General features: G+C 33.8%; 1 protein-coding gene across 1 annotated transcript; it reads right to left on the bottom strand.

Moving 5' to 3' along the window:
* Positions 1–1,211: 1,211 nt before the first annotated feature.
* LOC123661323 (RING finger protein nhl-1-like) lies at positions 1,212–12,153 on the bottom strand. Its single transcript, XM_045596286.1, has 9 exons — positions 11,966–12,153; positions 9,514–9,638; positions 4,934–5,193; positions 4,639–4,758; positions 3,280–3,495; positions 2,779–2,993; positions 2,303–2,529; positions 2,016–2,182; positions 1,212–1,795 (listed from the first exon to the last, which is right to left on the bottom strand). Exons 1-9 carry the CDS (start codon positions 12,151–12,153, stop codon positions 1,319–1,321), a joined length of 1,995 nt encoding a protein of 664 aa, XP_045452242.1. The 3' UTR covers positions 1,212–1,318.
* Between the last annotated feature and the right edge of the window lie 9,731 nt (positions 12,154–21,884).

Here is a 21,884-nt window from a genome sequence, read left to right as displayed (position 1 = left end):
TATCTCATTTTTTCCTATACATTTATGTTTTTGTTTTTGTACCGCATTTTCGTTTAATCGAGTTTCAAATCAACGTTTTTAAAAAAGTTTCACTTCAAAAAATGCATTATCATGCAATTTCTTGTAATAACTACTATGTTTGGTTTCAAAATATATTTTTTTCTTAATTGTTATTTGCCTTACTTTGAAGGCCTTTATTCATGAAGATAAACACATCTTATTAAAATATGTTTTGTTAATGTCTTTCCTAGGGCAGAACAAATTAGAAGGATAAAGACAAAGAATATTTTATATGTACGCTTCGTAGACGTGTATTGAAAAAATAAGCAATCAATTAAGATAGATGTATTCACAAAAAAAAAAAAAAAATGTTTTCTTGACAATATTGTTGTAATTGTAAGAAAAATTTTATTGGAATTTTTATCTGTACCAATATTTCATTGTTTAGTATTGGGTTGAAAATAATGGATCTGTTTTACATCTCAAAATGTTACATTAAGAATTTAGAATGCAATAACACCTTAAAATGTAGTTTCACTTTAATTTTGTAACCAGTGATGTAATAAAGTGATTATAAACAGTTTTGTTTTCAATAACGTTTTTATATTTCATTACTTTTTAATTCTGAGATAATCTATATGCTAACTTGAATCTGTTTTTTATACAACTCTGTCAGCAAGCAAGGGTCCTCGCATGATGGTAAGCAATTACAGTAGCTTCCATAAGCTCAAAGCGTCTAGGCTTCCAACACCTGAAGTATCGCACATGCGTTAATAATTTTTTTCATCAAGAAAAATTTAATCATTAAGGTTGCAAGGTGTTTGTTAGCTGTTTTTTTTTTGTTTTTAAAGTAGCGCCGCATTCAAGGCAAAATAAATACACATGATATTTTTATATAGACCCCACCCCCATCCTTATGATATTTCGTGGTGTTTTTCCGAACCCCCTTACTATGACGACTTATTAATGGACGAACCCTTTTTATTACGTTGGTATGTCAGCTAAGTCGAGCATAGACTGTTGTATAAGCAAGTTATTTTACTCTTTGGCCTGTCGTCTATGACAGACCGACGAGAATGATTAAACTGATTTCTTGCTTACTACGAAATTGAACTAACGATAAAGATGTCCATAATATTCGATAATTTTCACTTCGACATAATCAATATCAAAATAATATGAAGAATATAGCTTTATCATAAAAATAGTTGTTTTTGTTTACATTATCAGTTTATACACAATCATTTATTTTATAAGTGATGTTATGTTTACATATGATACCAAATACTTCTAGTAATATATTATATACATATTAAAATCAGAAGAAATTAACGCAATGATTCTTTGTGTCGCTTACGATAATATCCAACTGCTTAGTGACGTGTAACCCAGAAATCCATCCAAACTTTCCAGGCTCTGTTCCAAGTCTACCAAACACTCGTACCAATTGACCGTTTGATTTAAAAACTTGAACTCTACAATTACCGGAGTCTCCTACAAGTATAAAGCCCATAGGATCAACTGCTAATACTTCTGGCTGCCGAAATTGTCCCTTTCTTTGTCCCAAAGAACCGAATTCCAATATTTTACTTTTATCTTGTTTGTTATATATTTTTACTCGTCGATTTCCGCTGTCTAATATGATGACTCGATCGTTTGTGATCGCGACAGAGGTGGGTGCGTTAAATTCCGTACAGACTACCTCTTTCGTTTCCCATAAGCTGGATGTGTGTATCGCTTGTGGCTTTGTAGATACTCCGTATTGGTCAACAAATTTCCCTTCAATATCGATTACCTGTTTGTCATAAAAAAACAACAACAACATAAGTATATTTTTAAAGATAAAACTAAAAATTACAGAAACACAATCCATACGTGTATCATAATGTGCATAACGGTAATTGCAATTTATTTATCCAATTTACAAAGAAGTAGCAGATTAGTTCTGTCTTGGATTGATAAGATTTACTATCGAAACTATTATAATATTTATTGCCTTAAAGATTTCAAGATACCTGAACTCGATCGTTTCCAGTATCAGCTACGTAGATCAAGTTATTTGCATTGTCCGTGGTAATGCCTTCTGGTGAACGAAACATACCGACACGGCTTCCTTTTTGTCCTATAGATCTTAAATATTCACCATCTTTGGAAAATACGTGTATACAATGTTTCCATTTATCTGAAATTAAACATTTGATAATGACTATTAAATATGTCTTAAAATAATCTCTACTATCTTATCAGTATTTAAAGTTTATAAATGAATAAATTATTGGGTTTATTTTATCAACAAAAATACCTGTAACATAGATCTCGCCTATACTTTTCATAAAGGCAATTTGTACTGGACAAAGCATGTCGTCACATGATAATCTGGTAACAATTTTGGCTTGAGTTCGCTCTACAACGAGTACGCTGTGACTGTCCATACCACAAATATAAAGATGGTTTTTCCAAGGGCTAACACCAATGCCTGCAGGGCGAGACGTCTTCCGCCACATGTAATGTGGATCGAAATTACGAGATCTAAAACAAATTTTTAGTCAACATCTCAATTTCATTAAGTATTGTCCGTTAACTGTGTTAGATAAATGTATGATTGTTCAGGTAACCTTTTCATTTATATGAAAATTAAAAACTGCATATTGTAACACCAATCCTTTTTTAGTTAGGTAGAGTCAGATCCTGATTGTGGTCCAATTGGATAAGTGTTTACAGCGTTGATACTTTGTTTCCTTTTAAAATAAATAGAGATGCATCTTGTTTGGCTCTTACCTATACCAATGTATTAAGCTTCCTTCACTTTCCATGGGATCATTTGGTTTGGCAACATCAGGCACAGGCTCGTCTGATTCTGCGTCACATGGTGTTGTTGTATCTGATTCGATTTTAAAATTCTCTTTATCGAAGGCAAACTGCTCGACGTCCCATTTAGAAACTTCTGATAGAAGTTGAAGCGTAGTTTGATGCAGATTTATAAAAGTCATCACCTGTTTATAAAAATTTAATTACAACATTAGTAAATAACATTTAGTTATAAATAAACAAGAAAAAGAGTTTTAACCAATTAATTATCTAATGTATTTATGATAATAATCGTGAAATTACCCCAATAATAATCAGTATTGTTTTATATAATATGCGTAAGTACGTAAAACGTTGTTACGGAAAGCTATAGCGATTTGTTATCGAGCAAATTAAAAAAAAAATTATTAAGTTACTTTACTGCCCTAGCAATATAAACATACGAGTATAAGACGATTATTTATTATTTACCCTTTCATGGTCACTTATGTTCTTATTTTCACCCATAGCATTAGTTGCTACTTCACGAGCTTCATCCAATGATACTTTTAAAGCTAAAGCGGACATATCACCCGAATGTTTTAACTCTGCAACATCTTTTAACAAACTCATTTTAGCTTCGAGAATAGCATTTATTTTTTCCTCTGCAGCTATGTTTATTTGTTCAACAATGTGATCGCAACGATCCTGTAAGGTATAAAATTTGTTAAACACGGTTGAGATTATGTAGACATTTAAAATCTTGTTCCTCAATGTAAAACGGTCATTATTATCACAATATAATTGTGTTTGCTCGCAAACGAAAAAAAAACCGACTTCAATTACATCGAAGAGTAATACAACGTAGATCGACGAAAAAATAATCAAGTAACTACGCGTTATCAAAGATTACTCAAAAAGTAGTTATCAGGTCTCGATAAAATTTATATGTAACCACATGATAAACATCAGCTTTTGATTAAATTAAAAATTATCAAAATCGGTACACCCAGTAAAAAGTTATTGCGGATTTTCGAGAGTTTCCCTCGATTTCTCTGGGATTCCATCATCAGATCCTGGTTTCCTTATTTATGGTACAAAACTAGGGATATCCCCTTTCCAACATAAAAAGAATTATCAAAATCGGTACATCCAGTAAAAAGTTATGCGGTATAATAAAACGTAGGTCGACGAAAAAAGCGTCAAGTAAAAACGCATTATTAGATATAACTCGAAAAGTTGTTGTTAGATCTCAAATAAATTTAAATGGGACCAATTGGCACACACCACCTTTCGATTAAAACAAAATTTGTCGAAATCGGTCTACCCGGTCAAAAGTTCTGATGTAACATACATTAAAAAAAAAAAAAAAATACAGTCGAATTGAGAACCTCCTCCTTTTTTGGAAGTCGGTTAAAAATAAACTTTAAGGAATTAAAATAATTGTAAAGATAAGACGAAAGAAGTATATGTTCTGATAAATCTTATCTGAATACGAGCTGGTTTTGGACACAGTGATTTTAGTATATTTCAACTGAGGTAGGGCACAGCAGAAAATATCCTGCTTAAAATCTGGAGCTGGCCGACTGGGGCAGTAAGTACCCTGACCTTACAGAAGATCGCAGCTAAATAATACTGCTTTCAAGCAGTGTTGTGTTCCTGTTGGTGAGTAAGGTGACTAGAGCTTCTCTGGGAATTGGGGATAGGGTCGGCAACGCACTTGCGATGCTTCTGGTGTTGCAGACGAAGTTACGGTAATCGCTTACCATCAGGTGAGCTGCACGCTTCTTTGCTGATCTAATTATATAATATATATAATCGAATCTGCGATTTAGGGTGTATTATAAATACCTTGTGATGTTCCGTTTTATGTTCAAAGCGGCTTGCGGCAGAGTTTATTTCTTTTAGGATTGATCCTAATTGTGAACGCATATCTTCCAAATGTTGCGACCAACAAACTCGACAAAAGGACTGTAAATTTTAAATGAATAAATTTAGTGTTAAAGAAATTAATTGCACACAAATTCTGTTAAACAAGAATCTTGTCTTGAACCTAGCAAGGAGGTTAATTGAACGTTAGCAGTTCATGAGTAGAGAAGTTAAGAAAAATACAAAGATACTATATTCTGTGAACTTCTGAACGTACCAGTTTACAATGTTCACAAGCAGTAACATCCGAATTATCGCACATAGTTTTGCAGTGGGAACATCTCACACCGCCGGCAAATAGCTCAACAGATTGCGTGTTCGGTGTCATTGGAGCTTCTTCTACCTTCGAACCGGTATCGATACCAATCATACTTAAAAGAGTGTCTATATAGAGATTTGATGGTAAACCTTCTATGAAATTTGTTCCCTGGATGTGTATCCTTGTGCGACAGATGGGACAAGAAATAACAGACGAATCTGAAAATTAAAATTTTCCCACATTATTTTTATTACCTTTCGTAGTATTGACAATAGCCTTGCATGAAGTTAAAAATAATCGTTTGGGCATTTATCTTGAAGATAACAATAGATATGTGGACGTCATATAATTATGTTATTTATGTAACATTAGGTATACTGAAGCGTAAAACATTTATACAAACGAGATAGACTTAATATTGGGTATACTAGGTAGTATTCCAAAAATTATATGGGTTCAAATTACAACACAAACGCGAAAGATGTTACCTCCTTCCAATGGCTGTTAGTTGGCTGTAGAAATATGTGATTTGTTACCGGTTCATTGTTTATATTATAAGTAGTTATCTATAGATAATTATTCACTATTTGACGGAGTGAGTAATACTGAGGACATTGTTTTAATATATCAAGTTATATTAACATGAAATACGCTTGTTGTAAATTTATATGATTTATAGATTATCATTAGATATGCGACGTCATACAATATGTTACATATACTTAGGTAGCGTAAAAGGTAATAACTAGTGGTCGACCAGTATTCAAAATTCGACCATCATCATTATCATTACAGCCTATACAATCCACTGCTGGACATAGGCCTCCTCATATTCGACCATAATTAATTTAAATTATAAGCTTGAATATTATTAAGGTTCTGTTCAAGATTCTTAACTGGTTCAAAGATTCTTCTATGATTATAAACAAAAGAGTATATATGCGTGTTTGTGTGTGTTTGTGTGTGTGTGTGTGTTTGTGTGTGTGTGTTTTTTCCAGAGGTATGGAAAACCTCCTCTGGCGTCAACCTCCTCTTCTCTCACGGAACCGCCGCTAGGCATTACTTTGTGGAGGGGGGCTTTAGCTTCTGGTCTTTCGTCATGCTAATGTCACGGGTTTTGTTTTTCGACCGCTTTCTTTTCAACCGACGGAGCTCCTAAAGAACTTTCGTCGCAATTGCGCTTGTCGCCTGCCATGCTGACTCCGATGAGAGCATAACTTCTATCAAAGACTCTGGCTGAATTTTCTTCGTAAGGGCCTGCCCAGGTACTGCGTAACAGGTCGAAACGAGGACACGTTAAGAACACGTGCTCTACCTCTTCACTAACTCCCAGGCAGGATGGGCACATCGAAGACGCCTCCTGCTTATATTTATAGAGGTATGCCCGATAGCACCCATGTCCTGAGATCATTTGTGTCAGGTAGTAATTGACCTCACCATGATTACGGTTTAACCAGACATCGACTTGTGGAATAAGACGGTAGGTCCATCTGCCTTTTGTACTGGTATCCCTTCAATTGCCACCATCGTATGCTATTTATTTCCTCTTTGGCAAGTTCTTCAGAGAGTGGGGATTCCGTAGGTGAATACAGATGTTACTACAAACGTCAGTAACTCCCTCTTACTCTGCTTCGGGCCTCCTATGTTGGGCATCAGCCTTGATAATGTCGGTCTACCACTGACGCTCTGGCATCCACGTGCTGTGCCTGCTGCTTGAAGTTGAGTCGGGCATCAACCATAACGCCCAAATACCAAAGAGATGGCTGGGATGTGATTTCATGTGCTCTGCCAACTGCAGTCAAACTGTGTTTATTCAGTGGCTAATCTTTTCGACGGTAGCGTCAAAGGCGATGGTAATTTCTTCGAGATGCTTTGCAACGACCACTACGGCCACATCATCTGCATATTTTGCGCACTTAAAAAAAGCTTTAAAAAAATATGCCATGAGTTTGACTTCTTTTAGAAGTTGTAGTTTTAATAATCCGTCCTACATGATATTCCACAAAAGTGGTCAAAACTGAGCCCTGGGGCACTCCTCCAGTGACTTTGTATGTTTTCGGACCAGTCTTTGTGTTATATTTTAGGATCCTGTCAGAAAAGTAGCTTGCAACCATCCTTCGTAAGTATCCTGATACCTTCATTTCGTAAAGAGCTGATAATGCAATCCCATTTGGCGGAATATAAGGCATTTTTTATGTTTAACGTTGCTACCAGGCAGTACTTCTTCGTACCTTCCTTCCATCTGGTTCCAACGATTGCGTCCTTAGTTGTATTGACGAAAACGCTAATTGCATCCAATGTGTCGTCTCCGAAAGCCGTATTGGTTGCTGGCAAGTAGCGGTTCGACTGCTGCTTCGATCCTCCTGTGTATTATGCGTCCTGTGTATTATCCTGAGTATTTTGTCAGCAGTATGCAGAGCGGTCGATAGCATGTTGGTTCTTTCGGAGGTCTCTTTCCTTTGGGGGAGGAGGACTTGCCACTGTTGTTTCCACATAAATGGGAACGTATCTTTTGTGAGGCAATTGTTAGAGACGACAAGAAATATTGCAGGCGCTGCTTTGATGGCAGCTTTTAGTGAAGTATTTGGAATTCCATGTAGGCCCGGAGATTTCGTATTCCCTACTCTAGACCATGCTTCGAACATCTCATCTTCTGTAATGGGTGGAAATTCTTCTGTTTCATATTGCTCTATCTGACGATGTAGTTGCATTTGGTGAGGAAACAGCGTGACAATGATCTTGCCTAGTAGTTTGTAGTTTAGTTTTTTGCAGCCCGTGACCTTTGTCTGTGCTCTCTTTAATAAGGATGACCAACAGATCACCAGTCGCTGTCTTGCGGGTTTTATCTACCGCTGAGCGGACTTGCTCATCGGGAACATCTTACTTGATCCGACTGAGTATATCCGCATACTTCTCTTTTTCTTTTGGCCGAACAATCAGTGCATTGGGCCTCTCCACTGATTGTCTTGGCTTCTTCTTTTGAGACTGCATCTTCTTTTTTTGGATTTGACTGTTTGCCACTCTAATATCTTCTTGTCGGGTATTGTATTTTCAGCGAGCAGGGTGGATCCCGTTCTCTTAATTTTCTTCACGTTCTTGGTCCCCAATTCTGGTGATGTCCCCTTTTTTCGTTTAGCTTTGCGAATATCATGTTTTTCTCCAGTGATGGACTCAACATCAGTTTTGTGTGTTTGTGTGTCTGTGTGTGTGTGTGTGTGTCAAATACAAAAAAAAACATCACACACAATACCAAGTGTGTGTAATTTTTTTTTTATTGATTTAATGTATTTTTATGCATAATTTAAAAAAAAATAGCATTCTGAATTCCTTTTCTATATAAACTAAGTATAAGTGTAAATTTCATACAACAAGTATTACACCACTCTTAATTTGTATTTAGCAGTTTATCGGGAATCAGATCGGATTGTTGAAAGGCTGCCATTAATAGATTATTTATTTATGTTAATGTAAGTACTATATTATTTGTTACTAATTTCCAAAGATGGTTTATTGAAATACTAATCACATACAGTTTAGATGCAACTGAAGTGGCAGTCATTAAGTCCATTAATGTAATACTTAAATGCAATGATTAATAAATAATAAAGATGTGAAAACTACGTACTTATTTCATTAGAAATTTATGAAAAATCAATAATGAATAAATTCTATATTCGAAGAAATAATTCGTTGTGTGTTAGGTAATAATTATAAAACTAAAATTAAAAAAAAATAGGTTTAGAATCGTAAATTATCAATAGCTTAGATATCATATCGAGTCCAGCTTTAGAGGACAAATCTTTACGGAACCTAAATATTTCGGGAGAACAGTACAAATTGGTGAGTAAGGCGACCAGAGCTCCTGGGGGGAATTGGGGATATGGTTGACAATTAACGCGCTTGCGATGTTTCTAGTGTTGTAGACAGAAGAAAAAGTGTATGTGTACTTATATACGCACCTTACACGTAAGAAGTTATACTTCATTAGCTAGGAAACTTCAGGGTGTCGGTATTTTATTACGGTGTGCGCGCGCATCGTAAAAATTTACTATCATAATTTTTCTCTAACGCGCCAATAGAAATATAACTTAAAAAAAAACATCAATCCGTAAGAAGAAAACCGGGAAATGAAGGTCAATTTCTTATATTAAATAACGGAACCGGCCACCAACTGGATATTTGCATGAAAAATCATTGGAGTTAATTACTTGTATTATTAACGAAACGCTTGTCATTTTTGTCTGTTTTTGATTATCAAAGGTTGAGCGATCCATAAACAATCCAATCATCAGCTGATTGGTACGAGTATCACCAATACGATATTATGCAGTTTGTTTAACTACCACTTTCTCAAATTCCCTTTAATTCCTTTGAACACCATCGCATTCGAGACTTGTCTGCTGTTACTAATAGGTACTTATAAAATGAAGGTGAAAATCCAGCACTAACTTAATATTAGGTGAACTACGTGCTTTTCAACCGTGCCTATAAATTGTAAGTAATAAATACTAAAGATATTAATTTTTTTAAATACGAACCTGTTACGTAGCTTTTGAGACACGCAAAACAAAATGTGTGTTGACACGGCAGCATCTTAGGGTTGTAGAGGACTTCAAGGCATAAGGAACACTGCACTAGGTCCTTGATGCCACCGGCAGAAAGTCTTGAAAATTCAATAATTTTACGTTACATTGTATTCCAAACATGATTTCTCATATATGTTAATGTAATTAATGAAAGTTTGTGTTATATGAGTGTATCTGAATATTTATGCTACCAAATAAAACAGGATTAAGATTCTTCGCCTTAATTGTTTTCTTAATTTTAAAGAATAATATTTTATGATCCATCTTTATACATGTTTATCATTAAAAGTTTTAACAGTATCACAATAAGATCGTTATCCTTATTATTTTATTTCGGAAATAAATTCAATAGGTTTTTATTTGAATACGGGGTTATAAAATTTAAGTAAACAAATAATTTCATTAGGTACTTAAATTTTATTAGACTATAAATTATTTTTGGCGTTTAGCCAACTATATTTAATTTTTTTCTATTTTCGGGATAGTAATAAATATGTAACTCACATCAAAAGGAATAATAAAAGAATTATAGATGATTATTCGAAAACAAAAATAAATGTAAAGAAAGTGACTATACAACAAAAAACTAAGTCAACGATGTTGAAAATGTTGGTCATGTTGAAATTTATTTCCACATGCACATGAAGTAAGTTTTATAATGTTCGAAGAGTCTGCCAAGTTTGACTTCGGCAGATGCATGCACAATTTTTACGAATATTCACTATAAATTTCTTTTGTTGCTTAAATGCATTCTGTGTATTAAATATTCGATGTCAAAACTTTTTTTTGTGTAGAATTTTAATCAACTACTGCTGCCATTATCCTATTATCACTAATATTTTCTAATATGTGTAATATTTTTAAATATGTATTTTAATTTGTCAATTTTTTTGGACTACCATTTGAAAAAAAATTACACCAAAAATAAATTTAGCAAACACAAGTCTACTTACTATAAAGCTTCTCGGACCAACTCTGTACGTCATCTAAACTAGTATAATCGGGGATAGAAATAAGCCCTATAATAGACCCACTAAATAAATATCAGAGGTTCATCATCATCATCATCATTTCAGCCTATTGCAGTCCACTGCTGGACATAGGCCTCCACAAGTTCATGCTAAAAATGGCGTGTGTTGCCCATAGTCACCACGCTGGGCAGGCGGGTTGGTGACCGCAGGGCTGGCTTTGTCGCATCTAAGACGCAGTCTTCGGCCTGTGTATTTCAAAGCCAGCTGTTGGATGGTTATCCCGCCATCGGTCGGCTTTATAAGTTCCAAGGTGGTAGTGGAACTGTGTTATCCCTTAGTCGCCTCTTACGAATCCCACGGGAAGAGAAGGGGTGGCTATATTCTTTAATGCCGTAGCCACACGGCAATAACATCAGAGGTTATAGTTACTTTTTATAAATAACGTCTTTTTCATTTGGGTTCCTCTACAAAAATAATGCACTCCGTAGTTTATTTTACTTTTATTTTTCACTTATTATAAGTAAAGTAGTGATTATTTTAATTTACGAGTTTTCGACAAACATAGAAGTGGGTGTACAGGGCACAAAATTCTTACACAAGCGATATTCCTTATTTCAACAAATGTTGTCCTATCAGGTCTTTTACCATTGCTTCGGAGTAAATCTTAGATTTTGTGAATTAATGAAATATTATAAAACCAAAGTAGTGGTCTCAAATGCTTTCAAATATTACTGAAAAGTTTACCCTAACGTTATGTTCTTCAATTCCTATCTGTATCTATTTAAATATATTATGTATGTTTAAACTGATCTGACTGTCATTTTTTTTATTTTATGCTAAATCGTTGGAACTAAACTTTTACAAGATATCATGGTTCAAAGCAACTGAGCAATCTAAAATCTTTCTACATGTATCTCGTCTAGTAGCGCGAACACCTGAACATAGCTGTTTAATTATATCTTAAACTATCACGAATATGGCTGGAGGCACTGCCTAATCTCGAGCAGACACTACTTGGGGCGTGCTAGCAAATGTACAGCAAAATAAATAATTATGTATGTACACATAATATTATCTGTATTTTAAAATCTTAGTATAGATATAAACATAAATTTAAATGTTCACCTAAATAGTTTCAACAATATCAAAAAAGATATAATTAATGAAAAGTTTATGAAGCTGTCACAAGCCGAATTCTTTATGTAATAAGATTTATTTACCCAAATTGCGTTTAGAAGTCTGTAAATATTATATTGCTATAGTGTTATCTCAGTTTTGATAAAACTTTAAATTAAAAAAATTAATTAAGCGTAACATAACATTACTACTATTTTTTTTACTAAATTGTTTGCATATTATTTTTTATTTTATAAAACTTTTATCTTTTTATAAAAGTGTGTAATCGTATAGTAATAAATGTATCAAAAACTCACTTTCTTGATTTTAATTCGGTTGAAGATGTACTCAGAGATCTAGTTGTGGGAAATGTCGCTTGTTTGAACGAAGGCGGACTTGTCTTTGGTTGAGGAGTTGGAGTTGGGGGGCTTTCTTCAATACCCCTCTGGCTATTCCACCTTCTTAAATTGAAAAACGATGGCTTCTTTTTAATTTTTTCCGCCATTTTGAAAAGAACTTCTGCGTATTAGTGATTAATTTCCACTGAACATTGTATCAATTAAAAAAATAGCTTATCAGATTACGTCGAATATAATTCATGATTAATTTTGATAAGATTTGTGTTTATTTCGTACTTGTACCTTAACGTTCATTGGCAGTTGTTATTTAGAAAAAAAATGTTCAACATTTTAAAGAGATTTTCTAAGTTTAAAAAGATTCGAAAATAAAGCTCTAATATATCTCTTATAACATTCACACAATACATAGTAAGTCTGTTCCAAAGATAAGCTTAGTGTTTGTATTATAGGTAACATCCGGCTGATGTATCTATTTTTTTTATAAATTTACATGGAAACAATGCATATGTAAATACAAATATTACACGCAGATTCAGTCGGGAATCGAACCCACAAGCCGCAGAGCAGAAATCAGGGCCACTACAAACTGCGCCAACGGGCTAGTCAACATCTTTATAGCTTTCAAAAAACATAAGGTACAGTCCAAGAGCTATCAGTTTAAAATGAGACCTTACGTCCTTAATTCTTTTCCTTAAAGCCATGTCGAATAAATTTATTGAATTTCTGTGGGTTATTTTCAAAACATGAGCTAAAGATATAATAACTTCGAGAAAGTGTGAAGATGTAGGCTTTTAGGTTGCCATATTTTATTTGATTTCATTGTGTAACGTCAAACCTCTAAAGTATAATTCGTGTATCTAAAAGTTTTGTGATAAAAATAAAACCATAACATGTATAGTATGTTGTCATTTGCACTACCTATTGAATCCTTACTTTGCAATCATTCATCAAAGTATGCATAAAAGAGATGACAGATAAATTAAGATTCTCAATAAGGTTTTTATAAATACACTAGTTGTTGCTCGTGACTTCGCATGGAATTTTTATACTATCCTATACAAATCACGTATTTTTAGACAGGAATAATTTGTAATAAAATTTAGTAACAAAAAGCAACTGCCTTATATATATCGTAGTAATTCTTTTTACCCTACCAAAGAATTAAACGTAATTGTTGTGTTTGCTCGTGAACCTTAAGAAAACCGTGAAAAATTACAATTATTTTTACACGATTATATTATTGTGGACGTCAACATTTTCAACGTACGGATACGCGAGAATCACTCGTCAGACGAAATAAGCTGTTTTTTTTTATTATTATAAATATTTTAGTTTCTACCATAGTAAAATAATGAATCACTTGGTCTTATACAGCTAGATCGGCGTACAGCTCACCTGAGGATATGCGATTACCGTAGCCTATAGACGCTTGCAAAAACAAAAGCATCGCAAGTGCGTTGCCAATCCTACCTGCGGGTAGAGTTAGACACCCCAGGAGTTGTGGTCATTTTACTCATAATAGGAACACGTCACTACTTGAAAGCAGTATTATTTAGCTGTGATTTTCTGACAGGTCAAAGTACTTCCATAGTCAGACTGCTCCAGATTTTGAGCAGGATATGTCCTGCTACATCTTATCTGAATTAAAACTTTTTCTTTCTTTCTCCCCCGCTCTCTTTTTCATTCTTATCTATGTGTCTGTCATACATACTGAAAGAGCCAAGACGCTGTATCGAATTAATTATTTAATATGTAGCTATATACCAGTCGGCTGTTACCTATAACACAAGCATTAAGTTGCTTTCTTTAGGAACAGACGACCGTGTGTATTGTGTAGATATTTATTTATTTATAAAAAAAAATAAAAAAAAAATTAATTTAATATTTAGATACTATATCTATATAAAGTCTGGAGATGGAGCATTATTATGTACAACATTTATTATGTATCAGGAAATAACAAAACCTCAAGCATATGTAGGAAAGTGTGGCTACATAATTAAAATTATTCAAAAACGGGATATTTACCATGTTTTTCATTTTTCGGAGCTCGATATTTCAATATTAACAGCCAAAGTCTTGTTCAAGAGACAAATATCCCGTTTTTGAATAATTTTAGTAATAAAAATAACCATTTTTATTTAAAATTTTATATGGCTACATAATGTAAAAAAATTACAATAAAATTAAATTTTATTATAAACTAGCTGCCCGGACAGACTTCGTTCTGTCAATAGTTAATCACTACATAGTATAAAACAAAGTCTCCTATCATGCTGTATGTATGCTTAGATCTTTAAAATTACGCCACAGATTTTGATGTGGTTTTCATATGTAAATAGAGTGATTTCAGAGGAAGGTTTATATGTATACTACATATATATACATAATGAGTAGAGGAACACTGATAGTTTTAGTAGTTTCTAATGTGATGTCGTAAATAAACACATTTTTTTACGCTTATTGAAAATATTTATTTTATATTTAGTATCAGCATTGCTACTGCTGCATTAGCTCTGTGGTTACGGCACTAAAAAATATAGCCCCCTCTCTTCCCGTGGGTGTCGTAAAAAGTGATTAAGGGATAACACAGTTCAACTACAACTTTGGGACTTAAAAAGCTGACCGATAGCGGGATAACCATCCAACTGCTGGCTTTGAAATACACAGGCTGAAAACGGGCAGCAGTAGTTCGGTGCGACAAAGTCAGCCCTGCGGTCACCAACCCGCCTACCTAGCGTGGTGACTATGGGCAACATACAATGAGTTCATTCCATTTTTGGTGCGAACTTGTGGAGGCCTATATCCAGCAGTGGACTGCGATAGTCTGAAGTGATGATCAGCTTTGCACCCGTGCGTAGCCGGGGCGGGTCGCTAGTAGGAAAATAAATGTAACGTTTTCCGAGTGATGACTCAAAAAATAAATTAGCGGAATTCGTCGAGCCATTCTCGAGTTATGCACTTAGCAATATTCATTTTTATTTATAATTATAGTTAGATAGATAGACTTAGCTGTGCCCGGGCAAACTTCGTTCTGTCAAAGTTAATATAATATATAAATCTATAGATTTTTATTTATATTTTTTTATTATTATTTTTTATTTATTAGTTTTTGAGACCTTCCGTGGGCCTTAAGGAACATACCAAAAAAATTTGCCGAATTAGTCGAGCCATTATCGAACTATGTGCTTAGCAACATTCAATTTTATTAATAAAGCAGATCTTGTGAACGTTCTATTTCATCGATAATTCGCGAAGGTGACGTGAAATGTGCAAAAGATTATATCTCATCTTTGAATTGAAACAAAAATTTAAAAAATATTTTTCTCTTTATTTTCCTTACCGTGTATTCAAAACAAGAAACTTTATATTCTCAACGTACAACTGTAATGGGTTATTATTATTTCGCTAGAAGTACAGCAGCATGTCGTTCTAACGATAATGATATCCGTGAAACGCTTATTATTATACTACCATAATTCCCTCGTACCATCCTTAAACAAACAAGTGTTAAGCCGTGGGTAAAACCTAATTGATACTTTTATGACAGATGTTGATATATGAGTATTAATTTTAATAGTATTTACTAGCTGACTCGGGAAACGTTGTCTTGCCGCTAAACGCTATCAAAAATAGGGGTTGGTGGTAGAAGGGTGAAAATTTAAGGCTGTAAAAATTAAAAAAAATTTAGGGGTACTACCTTTACATTTAGGGGGATGAAAAAAAGAAAAAAAAAACGTGTTGAAATAAAGAAAATATTAAGTTTTTATTCTCTCCTGTAAAATTTGTCATTGTGTACTTACAACCTCCTTGCCACTGTTGGTTACAAGCTGATACATTTCTATTAAGTTCATCACAGTTTTAAATTTTATCTATCTAAACAGATAGCCCGCTGGCGCAGTTTGTAGTGACCCTGCTTTCTGCTCCGAGGGTTGTGGGTTCGATTCCCACCCCGAGTCTGGGTGTAATATAAATATTTATTTATATATTTATATATGTATTATTTATAAGTATGTTTATCGAAAAAAAAAAATATACGTAGCTATATACCAGTCCAGGCTGTTACCTATAACACAAGCATTAAGTTGCTTACTTTAGGAACAGACGACCGTGTGTGTATTGTATAGATATTTATAAAAAAAAAAAAAAAAAAGATAATAATTTATAATAAACTAGCTAACCTGTACCTAGTACCCTGCGCCTGTTGCTACGCTTTTTTTTTGGTCGTATCAACTCAGAAACCTTTGTGGGCACAACACTTAGCTGAAGATCATGATATGATCAAATGCATAGTTTACGATTATATAAAGGACATGCAGACAAACATTCATTTTTATACATATAGATATTTCAATACTTTTTGCAAAAAAAAATGATTAAAAAATTTAGTATCTATTAACTTGATAATTTTGTTTACCATGCGCACAAATGAGCTTTACAATATTCCACGCACACTCAGTGTTCCCGTTATTTATGAAAAAAAAAAAAAAATTGTACACGTTGAAAAATAACTGCGGGTTATGAGAAAGGTTAAAATATAAACATAAGTAAGATAAGGTTTCATTTTTTTGCGAATAATATTTTTGCTCTATAATTTCACCGTATACATATAAGATAATTTTTTAGATAGTAAGTCGATTATTATGACGAGTCTACAGTCGACCGCATTTATCATAAAATTTTATCTTAATAGAAATTAATTGCATTAAAAAATAAAAATAATAAAGAGAAATGAGAATACGACTATAAATAATGAATTATATTGTTCTACTTTTTGTTAATATTTTTTTCTATCTGTGTCAAGTATTTTCGTAGTTTTACTTTCAGTATCACTATGAATCATATAATTATTTATACTAGTGGTCACCCAGTGGTCGAAATTCGACCAAAATTAATTAAAATCATAAGCCTAAACATTAAACTACAGAGTATATATGCGCGCGTGCGTGTGTCAAATACTTGGTAGTATGTGTAATTTTTTTTATTGATTTAATATTTTTTTATGCATAATAAAAAAAATTATTAGCATTCTGCACTCCTTCGCTATATAAACTATAAGTGTGCGAAATTTCATACTACTTCGTCCGCGCAATTTTCGTAAAAAGGGGTACAAAGTTTTTGCTCCACGTATTATACTTATAGATTATATTTGGACATCGTAGGAAAACGCACTTCTTGGTTATGACTCCGTTGAATATTTTTTATATATTTAATATCTAAACTCCGAATCGGTGGTAGCTTTAATTTCAAAAACTTATAATCCCTTTAAAATTTAATTTTGCAAAATGACGATTAGAAAGTGCTTTGAAGCCTATTTGAATAAAGTTGTTTTTGATTTTAATTTTGAATAGTATGAGATCCGAACTAGAGTCGAACTTGATCCATCTGCTGGATGAAAATAGTTTTATATTTATTTTAGTATAGATAATAGAAAAGAAACGGGGAGGTTTAACTGATAAATTCCTGGCTAGACTATATTTAATAAAAAATTTAAAATTCTATTTTTAAAGTATAAGTTTAATACCTACGGATAGTATACCTGTAGAAAATGCACACATTGGTTTGTCTATTATTTTCCTGGCATAACTACTGAGTGTAGAGATATAACCAGGTACTTTAATATATATTGATACAAGTAGCTTTCAATCACATGCTAATAAATAAATCTTACATCAAAATGAGCACTATTTCATAGCGAATACGATGACATTGGGTTTTCTGCTGAAAATCTGGTTTGAATGGTAGTTGGCGAATACAGTTAGCCTGGACAGGAATTTTAGATATACTAGATCGTTCAATAAGTCCCGAGACTAACCTGGAAATGGCGCATATATTAAAAACTCTTTTGATTTTTAAAAAGTACTGGCTATCAATACAAGAATATGTGTCAAATTTTTAAAAATGGAACAATAAAATTATTGATTTTGAAACATTTTAAGTGACGCTACGGTTGTAATTTCGATAGAATGGAAAAAAAACGAGTTTCACGTGTTGATAAAACATTGTTTTTTAATGGGAAAAAATACCGTTGAAGCACAGCAATGGCTTATAAAATGTTATGCAGGATCAGCTCCCTCTAAAGCAACCATTTGTCGGTGGTATGTCGACTTCAAACGCGGTCGCATGGACACCAATGATGGGGAACGCTCAGGTCGTCTAAATGAAGCAGTGACTCAACAAAATATTAACCAAGTCCTCAAAATCGTATTGGAAGATCGGAAGGTAAAAGTGCGAGAGATAGCCGAGATAGTGAAGATTTTAGCTGGTAGTGTTTTCACTATTTTACATAAAAATTTGGCCATGAAAAAGCTTTTTTCTAAGTGGGTGCCGCGTTTGCTTACAACTAATCAAAAGGAACAACGTATCAATGATTCAGAGCGATGTTTGGCGCTGATGAATCATAATAAAAAGGATTTTTTACGTCGGTATGTAACAATGGATGAAACCTGGATATACCATTTCACTCCGGAATCCAATCGGCAGGCAGCGGAGTGGAGAGCGGCTGGTGAAAGCCGCCCGAAGCGTCCAAAGACTCAGAAATCGGCCGGTAAGGTTATGGCGTCTATATTTTGGGATGCGCATGGAATACTTTTCATCGACTACCTTGAAAAGGGGCAAAATATAAATAGTGACTATTACATGTGCTTATTGGAGCGATTGAAGTACGAAATTGCGGATAAACGGCCTCACATGAACAAAAAGAAAGTGGTGTTTCACCAGGACAACGCGCCTTGTCACAAGTCCGTGAGAACGATGGCCAAAATTAACGAATTGGGCTTCGAATTGCTTCCTCATCCCCCTTATTCGCCAGACTTGGCCCCCAGCGATTACTGGCTGTTTGCAGACCTCAAAAAAATGCTTCAGGGTAAGAAATTTGACTCAAATAGTGAAGTTATCGCAGCAACGGAGGCTTATTTTGAAGCCAAAGACAAATCGTTCTACACACATGGGATATAAAAGTTAGAAAAGCGTTGGAGGGACTGTATCGCTCTTGGAGGAGACTATGTTGATGAATAAAAATTAATTTTATAAAAAAGACCTTTTTTTAGTACTTAGTCTCGGGACTTATTGAACCACGTGTTAATACAATTTTTACCACTAAGCAGATGGGTGAAGATCATGTTTAGTTCGGATCTTAGACTATAAGGATTACTAAAACTCTTAAAAGCATCAATTATAATGTCAGTAATATATATCTCGTGCCACAGGAATATTTAACTCTTCCTAGGGTAACTAGCTGTCTCAAAAAAAAATAGTTGTAAATCAAAATGAATTATTGAAAGCAATATAGTAGTCTGTAGTATATTTAAAAATGAAAATACTTCACTGTCTGTAACTATCTTTGTGCTTTGTTTGTAATATATTTGTGGTGTACAATAAAGTATAAAATAAAATAAATGAAAAATAAAATAGTATATGGGATAAAGAAAATATGCTGATTTTCTTATAGAATAGAAGTCTCGCACTGTTCGCGTTAATTTCTTTTCATAGACATCAGTCGACAAATGCTCTGGTGTAGTAGTGCGTGTGCAGTGTAGGCGTCTAAGGAAAGAAGTTATGGATTCGATTCCCGCTCGGAGTGGATAGGAGTTTGTATTCGTAAAAATAGGTATTTCCGATCTGCGTGTCTGTCCTTGTGCGTTAACAACTGTGCTTCGGAGAGTAGATACGTCAAGCTTTCGGTCCCGGTTGTTATCATAAACATCTGATAGCGATCGTTACATAGGAGGGAATAATAAACCGGCCAAATGTGGCAGAGTGGCAGTGAGTGAGCAGCGTGGTGGATTAGGCTTCAGCCTTTTACTACATGGAGAAAGGGGTCAGTATGATGTTATAGGCTGAGTAAAGCAATCAAAAGCAAGTTCACTCTATTTAAGCAAATCAAAACAAAAAGTAAAAAAAGTAAAACATTACAAAACCATTTAACCTTTACTGCTGTACAAGAAATTTTTAGATAAAATTGCAAATTTAAACATGGAATAAAAAGTAAAAAAAAAAAATGTGGTTGGCGTTATTTTAGCCTATTGTACTAGGCTTCTTGTCGTTAAGGACATCAAATTGGCGTTTTACCAAATCAAGCCGTTTCATCTCGCCTATGATCGAGACACGATGTGAATTTGAAATACCCTGTGCCTACTCTTTAGTTGAACAACAAAACAAAATGTATGGCACGTCCTGACTTATGTTAATCGAAAATGTCATTTGTTTAATTAATATCTTAGAAAGTTTCATTCATTGTAAAGACGCAAATTACATATTAACTCAAATCTTTCTGTCTATAGAACAGTTAATTACGCAGCTAAAAAAAGGATAGACAGGAAAGCTGGTCTTGATGAAAATTGCAATACAGGTCATTATTTTATTGTTACCAGCTATACCTGTAAATATTTCTATGTTAAGACATAAGTTTATTCTTCTCTCAAGGAAAAGCAGCGAGACTCCACTGCAGATTGTCTGTTTTTACTACTAAATAATATAATAAACTTCTTAAATTTACCGGGCTTTCGTAAATTGAGATATCCTTGCCATATGATATGTCACGGGTGCATTTACAAACATCATCATTTCAGCTTATCGCAGTCCACGGCTGGACATAGGCCTCCACAAGTTCGCGCCAAAAATAGCGTGAACTCATGTGTGTTACCCATAGTTACCACGCTGGGCAGGCGGATTGGTGACCGCAGGGTTGGCTTTGTCGCACCGAAGATGCTGCTGCCCGTCTTCGGCCTGTGTATTTCAAAGCCAGCAGTTGGATGGTTATCCCACCTTACGACACCCACGGGATAGGGGGTGGCTATATTCTTTACTGCCGTAACCACACAGCTTTTATTATGCTTTTATTTACAAACGTAATTATGTCATTTAAATGCATTGAACCCGCAATTTATTTATAGCGTGATCAGTTACTGCGATTGAAAGGAGTATGTTTTTACTTTACGTGTCATTTCACGTGTCAAAATGCTTGCAAATCTTAACATTTCCCTTCTATGTGGGCTAAATAGTTAATTAACACAACAATGAGTTGTAAAATACATTATTCATATTTTCTTATATGTGTGCCTGGTTTAAATTCCTACTTGCATCTAAATTTGAATCGCAAACAATTGAAAGAAAGTTAGATACGGTTAAAGGTGTTAAAGTAAAATCGATAAGAAACAGTACAGTTAAATGATTAAATAGTATAAAAGTTGACATTCGATATAAATAAATGATTGTGTGTGGTGTAAAATTAATACAGTGATAGTTTACAGTACATATATTTTTTTTTATTAACTATACCGTATGCACTTTAAACCTAAAATACATTTTACATAGATAAAATATGGGGATAACAAATAAATGTACAAAAGGCGTATCTCTAAAATAGCGTTTGAATTTGTTTCTTCAAAAATTTCTAAGCTATATTTAATTTTTTCGATTATCGTCATTTTATTTTGGCATGACGTAATAAAGCTAAGTCCGTACTTTAAGAAGATTATAATTACAAATAGTAACTCTTTTCGTACCTAGTACAGGGTAAATGATAGTATCTTCAAGTCGAAAAATGCTATCGGAGTAAACTGTAATCTATTTCAAATATCCGATTGTGACATGAAACACTTAAAAATGTGAATCATTTTAGTGTTAGTAAATAACGAAGCTTTTCAATTTCATTCGTATCTTAGTTAAGGAATTTAACAAATGACTCCATAAAGACGCAGTCTTCTATAGATAAGATATTACCAATGGACGTGCAACGTTTTTTTTTTTTTTTTTGTATCAAACAAAAACCCTTTCTGTCTTCTTATACATACTTTACTTTTAGTCAATATAAATAAATGAGTGGGTATTTTTATACAAAAATATTTACTTTTAGTCAATATAAATAAATGAGTGG

Source organism: Melitaea cinxia, chromosome 17 (assembly GCF_905220565.1).
Source record: "Melitaea cinxia chromosome 17, ilMelCinx1.1, whole genome shotgun sequence".
In the NCBI taxonomy this organism is placed as follows: domain Eukaryota; kingdom Metazoa; phylum Arthropoda; class Insecta; order Lepidoptera; family Nymphalidae; genus Melitaea; species Melitaea cinxia.
This window is presented reverse-complemented; position numbering and strand designations above follow the sequence as displayed.

Excerpts from the sequence above, each read along its gene's own strand:
- LOC123661323 (XM_045596286.1), bottom strand. The coding sequence starts at position 12,153 with ATGGCGGAAAAAATTAAAAAGAAGCCATCGTTTTTCAATTTAAGAAGG. Across the intron at positions 5,194-9,513 it reads TCTCAAAAGCTACGTAACAG|ATTCGTCTGTTATTTCTTGT; the intron begins GTTCGTATTTAA and ends TTTAATTTTCAG. Across the intron at positions 1,796-2,015 it reads CTGGAAACGATCGAGTTCAG|GTAATCGATATTGAAGGGAA; the intron begins GTATCTTGAAAT and ends TATGACAAACAG.